The sequence below is a fragment of the Elaeis guineensis genome, chromosome 8 (genome assembly GCF_000442705.2).
Source record: "Elaeis guineensis isolate ETL-2024a chromosome 8, EG11, whole genome shotgun sequence".
In the NCBI taxonomy this organism is placed as follows: domain Eukaryota; kingdom Viridiplantae; phylum Streptophyta; class Magnoliopsida; order Arecales; family Arecaceae; genus Elaeis; species Elaeis guineensis.
In genome coordinates, this window is record NC_026000.2 from 19,807,210 (window position 1) to 19,819,214 (window position 12,005).

The 12,005-nt window shown below is 40.3% G+C and overlaps 1 protein-coding gene across 4 annotated transcripts; it reads left to right on the forward strand.

Moving 5' to 3' along the window:
• Nucleotides 1–793: 793 nt before the first annotated feature.
• On the forward strand, nt 794–11,782 carry LOC105049964 (uncharacterized). 4 transcript variants are annotated; one of them, XM_073262086.1, is made up of 2 exons: nt 794–2,732; nt 11,418–11,782. In XM_073262086.1, the coding sequence occupies exon 1, from the start codon at nt 924–926 to the stop codon at nt 2,634–2,636; it is 1,713 nt and encodes a 570-aa protein (XP_073118187.1). In that variant the 5' UTR covers nt 794–923; the 3' UTR covers nt 2,637–2,732; nt 11,418–11,782. The 4 variants fall into 4 exon arrangements, with proteins under 4 accessions (XP_073118187.1, XP_073118186.1, XP_073118185.1 ...); XM_073262085.1 differs by having other exon boundaries at nt 11,438–11,782; XM_073262084.1 differs by having other exon boundaries at nt 795–7,361; nt 11,434–11,782.
• Nucleotides 11,783–12,005: the final 223 nt, after the last annotated feature.

Here is a 12,005-nt window from a genome sequence, read left to right on the forward strand (position 1 = left end):
GTAAATATTAACTATCCGCGATCGTGGGATGCAATAATCGCCCACAAATGATTCGTTATTTGGTTTTAATGACGGTTAATGAGATAACCATCCAGTAAATATCATGATCCCCACGTCTCAAATTTTAGAGGCGAAAGTTACACAGTAACAATACTCTTCATTCTATATAAAGGGATAAGCAGAGGAACTAGATAAATTTTTTTTTGATAAAAAATTTTTAACTATCAGATTTTGATTCTTTCAATTATTTTTTTTCTCCGACTATCTTGAGTATAGAAAGATCTTCATCGAATAATTTTTGATAAATAAATTTTATTTTATAAATTTTTTATTATTAAATAATCAGATATAATATCTTGGCTTTCCGGCGACTAACGCACCTGAGAACCGTGTACGATAGACTGTATTGTTCATTCTTGTAATATGATTTGAAAGATCTCCAGTCTATACTAGATCATTTGGCGCCAAAATTGATAGCCCACCATCGCAAAATTCCATGAGCAGATCGACCACCCAGATATTAATCTTACCCACTTGTACCAAAGCCTTATCCCATGGGTCCCAGCTGACTCAAGTCGAAGACGCTCAGAAGTCAAAAAGAAACCCTTTCCCGGCGATGATCTTGCTGTTGGCCGCCCAACAACGGATCACCTTGAAAGGCTAAAACAGCAAAACTCGGTGGAAAGGAATAATACTGCGTTACTTTGGTGTCCATCCAGTCGACGGTCCAGACAGGTCGCAAGGTGTCAGACCCTTGTTACGATAATTATAACTGTTACTATTACTATTATTATTATTATTGAAAAGAGAACCTATCCCCCTCTCTTCCGCCTCCGTGCCTTCAGGAAGCCTTCCAAGGGATTAGAGTTTCGTCCCTCCCTCTTCAGAAGCCCTAATAAAAGACCAAGACGAGGATTTCCGCGATGGAGATCGGCGGAGGCGGAGAACGGGGCGGGTTCCACCGCAACGAGGCCATCTCCGCCGTCCAGGACGAGGAGCAGTTCTACGGGGAGGACGAGGACTACGACGGCCTCTATAACGACGTCAACGTCGGTGGGGGCTTCCTCCAGTCCGTCCACCAGAATGACGAGTGCGGGGGTTACCCGAGGGAGGACGGGAGCAGGAGCAACCCCGCGCCGCCGCCCCCGCCGTCGGGGGAAGCGCCGGAGAAGGTCCAGATACCTGGGATTGCTGGCGACCCGAAGATCGAGAGGCCGGTGGATCGATCGGGTGGCTTTCATGAGAAAGCTTTCCGGGGAGGTGGAGAATCGGCGGGGGCGGCGCCGCCGCCCGGTGGAAATAGGCTTGAGTTCGGGCAGTCTTCAGGTCGACCCGGCGAGATCCAGGAGCAATCGAGGAACTCTGGCTATGGGAACGAGGGTTATCAAAGGCAAGGGAGTGGCTTCGGAGGTGAAGCGAGGCAGGGAGGAGGCCGGCCAGCGGGAGGAGGGAGCATTAATGGTGGAGGAGAAGGAGCTGGGGGGACTACTCTCTTCGTGGGGGAGCTTCACTGGTGGACGACGGACGCTGATCTCGAGGCAGAGGTGAGCAAGTACGGGCACCTGAAGGAGGTGAAGTTCTACGATGAGAAGGCGAGCGGGAAGTCGAAGGGGTTCTGCCAGGTCGATTTCTATGATCCAGTGGCTGCTGCAGCGTGCAAGGAAGGGATGAACGGGCACGTCTTCAATGGCCGGCCCTGTGTCGTGGCATTTGCATCGCCGCACACTGTTTGTCGGATGGGAGAAGCTCAACTCAAGAATCAGCATATGGCAGCCCAATCATCAGCATTGCCTCAGAAGGGGAGGGGAGGGGGAGGGGCCCCTATGGGTGGGAATTATGGGAGGGGTGGTGGTGGTGGTAATTGGGGGAGGGGTGGAATGGGGAATCGAGGGCCAATGGGGAATATGAGAAACAGGATGGGGCCTGTGGGCGGCAGAGGAATCATGGGAAATGGCAGGATGGTCGCTCCACCACCTCCGATGCTGCATCCTGGTGCTATGCTTGGTCAAGGTTTTGATCCCACTGGTTACGGAGCAGCGGCTATGGGGAGAATGGGTGGTGCATATGGAGGTTTTCCTGCAGGCCCGACAACAGCTCCATTCCCGGGATTGATGCCTTCATTTCCTCCGGTTGTGGCTCCTCATGTGAACCCAGCCTTCTTCGGGAGGGGAGGGATGGCCGCTGGTGGTGTTGGGATGTGGCCGGATCCCAGTATGGGTGGATGGGGAGGTGAAGAGCAGTCAAGTTATGGGGATGATGCTGCTTCAGACCAGCGGTATGGAGAAGGAAGCCATGGCAAGGATCGGGGTCCTGACCGGGATCGGTCTGGATTTTCAGATAGAAGGCATGACAGGGAGAAGGACATGGGTCCTGGTCAGGAACGGTCGGAGAGGAGGCATCATGATGGAAGAGAACTGGGTAGGGAGAGGGATCATGATTGGGAGAAAGACAGGGAGAGGGAAAGGGGTAGGGACAGAGACAGGAAGGGGGGAACGGAGAGGGAGAGGGAAAGGGATAGGTATCGGGATGACAGAGACCATCATGGAGATCACTACAGGCACAGAGACCGTGAATTTGAGCTGGATGATGACTGGGATAGAGGAAGATCATCGAGGCAAAGAAGCAAGTCACGGTAGGTTCAGCATTCAAAGAGGCGGCGTTTGTCACCTGAGTGAGATGGGGTGTTAGCAAATTCTCCTTAGCTAGGAAGGCCATCAATGATTTGTGGGCAAGTATGTCAATCACTCGTATTTTTGTTTTAGACTTCTGGTAATTTCATGCCTATGGGACATGTGCAGAGGTTGCTTGCAGGGACCTGTTGTAGCTATCATTTTAGATAAGTGAGTTTTCTTTGTCGCTGACATCTGTGTTTTTAATGCTTAGCTTGTTTGTAATCTTGCTTTGTGACTGACGTGCTTGATGACACAAATGCATCTTGTAACCGTTTCGTGCAATTTTATGCACGATGTAATTGTACTTTATTAAATTAATTTATTCTCAATTCTTGGTGCATTCTTTATGCATACAACCTGAGCTTTCTTCAATGGAAAATCTTCTAATTGTCTAGATTTCTGATACCACTTACCAGGATATCAATGATATATGAAATTCCTTTCTGGGGATGGTTAGTTAATTTTCTAAATTGTTTGAGAACCTTTTTCTTATAGGTTGCTTAATCCAATAACTTCTATTTTTGTCCCAGCAGCAATTGTTAATTGCACAAACTTTTACATGTGGTTCATCCTTGTTCTGTGGTTTTTTTTCTTATGTTTTATTAGCGGCATATATTTAGATTTATGATGCTTTTCATCAAGCACACAAGAATCATTGATAGTCTTGTCTTATAGTGGCAAGTCTTCTTACCAATGTTTGGTCATTCTATGTACTATCATACTATAAATGATGTACATAGTTATTAGAGTGCTAACTGTGTGCCTATAGATTTTAAAGAAGAGGATATGCCATACTGTTGGTGTATTTCTGGAATTTTGGCTGCAAAACATTTCCTTATATCTATTTTTAATTCAAACTTCACTTTGAGAAGTTTGACATGAGCTGGAAGCATCATAAAAATTTTATGATTGCTATCCTCTGGAACTATAAGTACATTTACGGTTAGTCTGTTGGATGTATTGAAAGTTTAAAATGAAATGATAGAAGTAGAACCTTTTTGATAATGGAATGGAAATATGGAGACAGGTGGGGTCACTGAGTGGCGCTTAAGCTGATGGGACCATGGAAAAATGTCCTAACCTATGAAATGTGGACATAAATGCATCAAAAGATGGTGAGCACATGAAAGGAGACAACTATTATCTGAGAAGGTGCTAACAAATAAAGATAAGCGGGACGCTAATATAAGTATACTTGAGGCTGAGAGCTGACATGACCATTGTAATTGTAATCTTGTCTATTGAAGAAATGGTCTGAGAGGAAGCTTTATTGACGTAGAGGTGAGAATCCATTTTGATCTTAGAATGTTAAAGTTTTAGGCTTTGGTTGAGGAAAACCTGTCAAGAAAAATGATGAGACTTATCAATGAAAGGAAAAATGAAGGTGCAGATCTTCCACTGCTCAGGAAAGGCCCATCAATTTCATCCAGTTGTAGTGCTCTCTCATCAATAAGTTAAGTTTAAATATTTTGTTGCTTAATTTATACTCAAATATTATGTTTATGTATACGTGCTTATATGCTTTGACTGTAGTCAACATTCCTTTTTGCGTTGATGGGTTTCTTCAATTGCATGTCATTGGCTACAGGTATGTCTCGTTATCACAAATGCCTTTTTCTTGTTTTTATTTTTGCAGAGAGTGCAGAGACTTGAAGCTGTTTCTAAATGTTGCTAATTGACCTGTGCCACAATATCTGTGGGTGAATTTAATGTAGATGAGGGTAATTAGAGCAGCAACATTGAACTGAAACTGTTTTTCTGATGTATAGGCTCCATGCAACTTTACTTAGACAATATATTCAGTTGCAAACAATCAAAAAGATAATATATTGGTCAAGGACAAATTCAGTCATCTTGAAGAGTGTTACTGTTACCATCACCATTGTTGCTTACTTCATGAAGTTGGGCTTGCCGGCTTTGCAGTGTATGGCGAAGTTTCTTAAACCCTGTTCTGTTGTTGTTGTACTTGGTGCAACAACTGACATAGGTTGTATCCTCAGAAAGAATTGTGTATTTCATTCGTTGCTCTCTAGAGACAAGGGTAGACATCTTTTAAATATCAAAGTTTCTGTTTAAAATTGGCATGGTACCTGTAAAACATTCAGAAAGCAGAGGGGCCAGATGTCAGAAACTTGTGGATCAACAGATTACTCTGTAAACTGAAGTTATGGAGAAGTATGGGACATCAAGTATGACCACGTGACTACCTTGGCAATTTATCTGTGAAATTTTTTGAGGACTTGCAACCAAGGACTCCATTGGGTTTAGGATTGTCCAACAAGGAGATTACAGGTGGAGCAGCTCTTAACAAGCTGTAATGTTATTGATTTATAGTACTTTGGCAAAAAATCACTAGTATTAAGTGGATAATCCAGATTATATAATTTTTTTTTTCATCCAATCCATCGCAACATGAAGGGTAATTTCTGCACAAGCTTGTATTGTGGGAGCAGCTAGGAGTTCATACCTACAAGGGAAATTTAATTTTCAGCAACTTTATGTAAAAGTCTTCTTTATAAGTATAATAGATGAATTATTCACTTGCTCAGATTGATGAAAATGATTGGGCCATAGGGAACTTATTTTTGGCTTGATGGATTTATAAGCTCGAGAAGCAACAAAAGTCATGGTTTCAATGATTTGTATTTTAAATATTTTCTTTCACAATTCCTAGATCGCCATTAGCAATTTCTCTAATCTTGATTATATCATGTATGATAATCTTGATCCGAGCTAAATGATTCAAGTACACTTAAAATGCATTGTTTGATTGATGCGTCAAGCACACAACATATTTAATGTTGCTAACAGGATTCGCGGACTTAGTACCAAAACTCGTGCCGGTTGTCGACTGATAGGGTGCCATTCCGGACATAAAAAAATCAAAAAAGAAAAATCCCACCCAATAGCACAAAAAAAACAAGAGAAAAAAAAAAAGAAAACCAGGCTGAACCGGCCCCAAACCGTCCAATATCGGACGGTTTGGGCCGATACCATACCGAATCGACTGGTTTAGACCATTTTTCGAAAATCTGGTCCGAACCGGACCGGTTCTCCACCGGTACGGTACGGTATGGGGTGTACCGGCCGGTTCGGACCGGTATGGAATACCATGGTTGCTAACAATGTTAACAATATCCATAATTGTAACTTCCTTTGATTCGTGATAATTTTTGTTTTGCTTGTGCTGGGGGTTGAGGGTGGGAGCTGGGGTAATGTATATAACTATATCCATGGATTGAGGTACCATAACATACTGGTTTGTACTGTATACCATACATTGTGCTGATAATGTATCATGATAGCACCTCTGTACCATGTGTTCTAGTCCGTGCTAGGTCATGTCAGTCCAACATGCAGCATGACTAATACGGGCCAGAATGGACCCATTTTGGCTTTCATGAGCCTTGGTATGTGACCTCTATGGTCTGTAGGCAATAGCACTTGTTAATATGTATTCTGGGATGCCTTGAATGGAAAGGGTAGGGAGCATGGTTCCAGCATTTTAAAATGCAGTTCATGCGGCTATGCATACAACCTCATATGTGAATGCAGCTACCAGATTTGGGCTGGGCTGCACAGTGAGCCATCAAGTGCTTACATAGGCTCAAGCAGCTTGCGTATGCAGCCTGAATGCACAAAATTGTGCTGATGATAGATGACAAGTCAACTTCTATGAGAAATCTTTCGAGTGTAGTTTTGAAGCTAAATTATAAGTGATGCATTCTTGTTTCTCATTTTGAGGTCATTTATCATTTGAGAAATTGTAAATTTCAAATTTTGAGAATAGTTGATACAAGTATTTTTATTTGTTTTTGGATAATATAATAGGGTATCAAATATGTGGAATAGCATAAATACATAATCTTTTTGTCGCAACATAACTTTTCAGTTTATTTTTATCTTATTACATGCATTATATTTATTTTTGAAATGCCAACTGCAGAGGTGCCCGCATATGCATCCACATACTGTAGAGCAGTATCTCAACTTTCCACATGCTGCAGCTGCTTTTTGAAATACTGCATGGTTCTTTGTTTCTTGGTTGTATTATTTTTATTGGATCCTCATGTTTCTACCTTGTTTGTTCTTATATTTACGTATCAAACTCATAGGGTTAAATCCCATCATAAAGGTGTAAATAGGACTATGATCACATTGGTGGTGCCTTATGAAGTGTTGTGTCTTATTCTAATCTAGCTCTTAAAGTTTCATTTTACTGAACATTGAATGTCTGAATACATTATATATTTTCGTTTCTGGTGTTTAAAGACCGGATATACATACTGAGCTGTATGTAGATGTGATAATTAATGGATGCCAGTACAATAGTATTTTGGTCAGTTGATCATCACATATTGAACCTTTTGGCACGATCAAGGGATACAAGAGACAATTGGTATATGCTCTTCTTTATCTTCTTTTCCTCCTATTTTCCCCTCCCTTCTCTGTTTCTCTTCTTTTTAATTTTTTTAATTCTTTCCCTGCTTGGAAAATTTTCTCACAAAACAAACGAAATGTACAGCCTGCAGGTTGCTAGCATGTTTCCTTGGATCCATAAATGGTTTCTTGCAACAGAAATTCAGATCTAGGACTTCACTGGTTCATGTAGTCCTGAATCACCATTTTGGAATACCGCCATCTTCAATTACTCTCCTCCATCTGAAGAAGATAAGAGGAGCTTCAAATGTATGCCTTGATTGAAATTTTGTGAGATTACTTTTTAAATTTTTTAATAAATTTTATTTGTTAACCAATATATACATCACTTGTTCTGGTGTATGTGCATTCAACTGATGCTGTCTCTCTTATTCTACATGCTACACGCCATTTGGTAGACAAAGAATAGGCATTGTCTTGAGTAATTTCACTTTTTTGATTAGTCAATCTTTCCCTTTCTGAAATCTACTCAATTTATGTTTGAAACCATTCTGATATCATCAAATAGTAAAGCTTTCAGTTTTTGTCAGGCTGTGTGCAGTTATCATGGCTGATCGTTATGATAATAAACCCATCCCAATTCATTAACTGAAGTTGTAGAACAGCTATATCTTGGGAATAGTTAATGAATGAGTTTCTTGGTGACAAGTGAGGTTAAAATATTTGTATAAGAACCTGCTTTTGAAATATGGAAGTAGTCCTGATGATTGGAGGCTATGACATGCATGGTCAAGACATGTTTTGAGAAACATGCAATGTGGGATGCTATATGTGATGTTCTTGGCTCTTGGGATGCAATGTGGGGTGTGGAAATTTGTCTGTTGTTAAAATATGGTTGTCTGTAACTTAAAAACATCTTTATGCTGTAATAGGGTAATAGAGTGCTGCTTTGGCTTAACATTCTGGTCTATTTTGTTTTTTATCCTTGTAGGCACTGTATTATAATTCTAGCACCTAGTATTGAGAATGCACTATGCACTTTGGAATATGAAACAGATTGAAGTTAAGAACTTTTATAAGTGAATACTACACAACCCCAAATCTCATCTTTGAACACAAGCATTTTTGTTGACAGCTAAATGATGAATAGACTTGTGCTGTATGGCCCGCTCAAGCCCAAAGCCTTTGGGTGGGCATGGGACAAGATTTTAGGCTCAGTGGGCTATGCCAGGCTTGAAAGATAAGCCTGTCTACTAAACGGCCTGGACTCGAGCTTGGGGATTAAAACCCGGCTTAATTTTTTTTAATCTAAAGTTTTTTAATCCTAGGGCAGTTTGCTACCCTCATGGAGATATTGGTTTTGGTTCCTCACTTAGTTTTTCCCATCTCTGCTCAGATCTCCTCTCCTCCTCCTCTCCCCTCTTTTTCTTCTCCCATTGCTGCCGGCATCCACAATTACCACCACCGGAGGAAGGCTTTGGAAGTGTGGAGAAGGTGGTGGGGTGTTGGCCCTTAGTCCTCTTTTGTCTCTTCCACTTCTATGCTTGAATGGTTCTCTCTCTCTCTCTCTCTCTATCTATCTATCTATCTATCTATCTATCTATCTATCTGAGCTACCTTCTAGGATGCTCCTCATGTGCACGTGGTATTCCTATTTGTCTCGAGCCTCCGGAACTCCTAATGCTTTCTACTAGTTTTGGTCTTTGTGTTGTTATCTAAATGCCAACTTCCTGTTTTTTTGGTTTTCATGCTTATGTTAGTTGTCTTTTAGCCTTTTTACTCCTAAGTTGGTACCTTTCCTTTCTTTTCCAACTTCGGTCATCAAGCTTTGAAACCACTTTTAGAGCTTTTCTTGAACTGTGGCTTTGTATTTGTTATAATTGTTATGTTTTCTCGAGTTGACATCATATCCTAAGTTTGAAAGCCTATTGTAGCATGTTGAGTATTGAGTCCTGGTCCAATTGTTTGGCTTGTCGGGGTCTTGGCATATCTTTTGTTGATTTCTGTTGATCTTTCTATTGATTTTGGTCCTCAGGACTTCTTTTATCATCTTGCTTTCTTTTAATATGTTTTTAAGTTCATAGGACCCTTTCTGATGGTTGTTCCTGGATGCATCCAACTTTCATATGTGATCTTACAACTACTTCTAGATAGATACTCTTGGATTTCTTCCCTGCTCTATCTCTATTTTGTTGAAGTTCTCCAAACGTGATTGATTGAATCTAGAAAATCGGAATTCTAAACCTAATTTATAAGTATTTTTAAAGCACTTTTAGCATTTTTTTTTAAAGCATTGTTAATTATTTTTTGTATTTTTTAAAATTTGGCGAAAAAAGGGTGAGGAAGCCTGAGGCTTGGCCTGAAGCCTGAGTGGGGGTGGGGCTTGGGCTTGCATAGTAGGTCCAAAGGCAGTGGCGAGCTGGGCCTTGGCCTAACTAACTTGAGTTACCCTTTAGGTAGAGCCTGGCCCGGCCTGTGAACAGGTCTCATGACAAAAGCTGTAAATAGTTGCAACCTTTGTTATGTGATCTCATTGGTACTTGATATATCTAGATTATTGATGTAAATTCTTAAGCACACTCACCTGAGATTTGACTTTCTTGTTCCCAGAGAGGGACAGAGAGAATCAAGAGAGTTTGTGTGTGGTGTGTGCACATGGGTCTGTCTCTGTGTGTGCATAAATGGTACAAATATTTATGTTTTCCCATGTTCAAGAGGTGGTAATTTACTAATTTAGGATCTGTTAAAGAGAATTGAATGGTAAAGAGGAAAAAAAAGCAAGGGGTGTGTGTATAAAGAGTGTATACAAAAGGGCTTTTGTTTTTTCCTTGACGTACTAAATAAAGATACTATTAAAGAGATTTGAATGGAATAATAAATAGAAAAAGGCAAGATATCCATTGAAATGGATGGGGGTAGAGGGTCGTTGGGAAGTAATACTGTGAGAATTAGGATCATAGGTGGCAATAGGAAGTAAAGTGGTGAGTCTCTCTTTTTTTATTTTTTATGTTTTTTTTATAAACAGAGAGAGAGAGAGAGAGAGAGAGCAATTGAGATAGGATGCCAATATTGGCACCACTTGGGGGGGGGTTGTTGTTGGGGATGGGGAAATCAGTTCTTTGGGATAATAGATGGGCCATTCTTTTCAAGAGAGTGGAAACTCATTGTTCATCCTCTCTCCTTGGTGGGCCTTGTCTTAAAAATCATGAAAGAAGTCAAAGGGAAAAAAATCATGGGTGTGTAAGAGACCGAATATTTACTTGGTGTTTCAGGTTTGTATATACTTGTAGCAAAAGGTTGAAAAAATTTTGCTTATTTGAGAAATAATGACAAAGAATCTTTTTGAAATTTAGAACTTTCATTTTCTTAATACAGCATATATTCACTGGCAAGTTTCTTGCAATGCTGTAGATTTGACAAGTTCTGCATGTTCTAATGTTTAGTAGTGGGTATCATGATTATTGCATAATTTCTTCATGGAAATCTGCTGTCCATAGCCATTATGAAGTACAATATGAATAATTAATTCTTCCTCTCTATTAGTTTCTTCAAGGAGCCTGACATATCATTGCTAGATTCTCCTAACTTTAAAACTAATGCTAGTGTCATGATTATTGTACCACTCTGTATAGGAGTTGATATGAAAACCCCTCTCACATATCATTGCTAGTTTCTCTTAACTTCAAAACTACTGCTGGTATATCATGCTTATTGTACCACTCCATATAGGAGTTGATATGAAGTGGAGTTTTCACTTTTCAATTGTTAATCAAGCAATGTTTTAAGTGCTATATTCTGGCTTGACACTGGCATGATACGTGCCATGCCATACCATGTCAATGCTTGTTAGACCGGCAAGCACTGGCGTGCAGGTGGGATACTGTTGTGCCATTGCCCTGTAAAGCAGAAGCATCTGCATGCCAGTGCCACACGTTGGCACCTTCATCATCAAATTGAACTTACAACTGAATAATGATCCTATGTCCATTTTTGATGTATTCTTGCATGTTACTTCCTAAGCTCCTCCATCAGACCTGTTCCTGTATTATCTTTGTGCTATTTCCGGTTGTGCAATACAGATATTGTTTTGCTTTATTGAGACAGGATGACTCGTTACAATGCAATATTAGCCCATTTTTGTTTAGAGAGTCTGATATATGGTTTTCCTTTATTGCTTTTAAGATTCTTCGAGTCAGACTTGTGTTCATCTTTATCCTATTTCTGGTCCCTGATCAATTTTATTAAGAAATAGTTCATAGGTTTTTTTAGGGTCCTGAAAACTGGATTCTAGATTTTGATCAACTTACACTTATTGCATGTCCTTTTTGTTTTAATAATGAATAAATCTGTTATGTTGACTTTCAGCAATTTATGGATGCAGCTAGAATAACAGATGGAAATGGTTTAGCTGCAGTGGCAGTTCCCTCTTGTTGAGTGGATGCAGGTCTTCTTCCAAGCTTACAAATTGGATGAGTGATGTGAATGATGCATGTATTCTGCTTTAAAGCCAATTTAGTTACTGTCCCTTTGGTTTGAAAACTTTGAAATGCATTGAAGTGCTGTAGGAGATTTCACTGCATGGAATGTAAGATTTAACTTAAATGACAGGAAAATGGTCTGGCTGATTTACACCTGTTAGTTCAATATCTGACCATGCATTTTCATAAAGTGATGGTGAGATAGATCTTTGGTCAGTGCTGGTGGAACAAGATGCTGTTATTGAGGTTTCAGATTTTGTTTGCTTTCTTTTTTCATGAATGATGATGATGATGAAGGAATCTGCTGAAGGCGTGGTGACAGATGCATAGGTCTCCTTTGCTTGATGTATGATAAATGTGTGTAAGACAAGTCTTTTGGAGTTAGCAGGGTGCACAAGGTGATTTTTGGACTATTCTCTTCTTTTCTCCACTCTTTCCTTGTATGGATGAAGAGAGAGACTCCACCATTTATAGA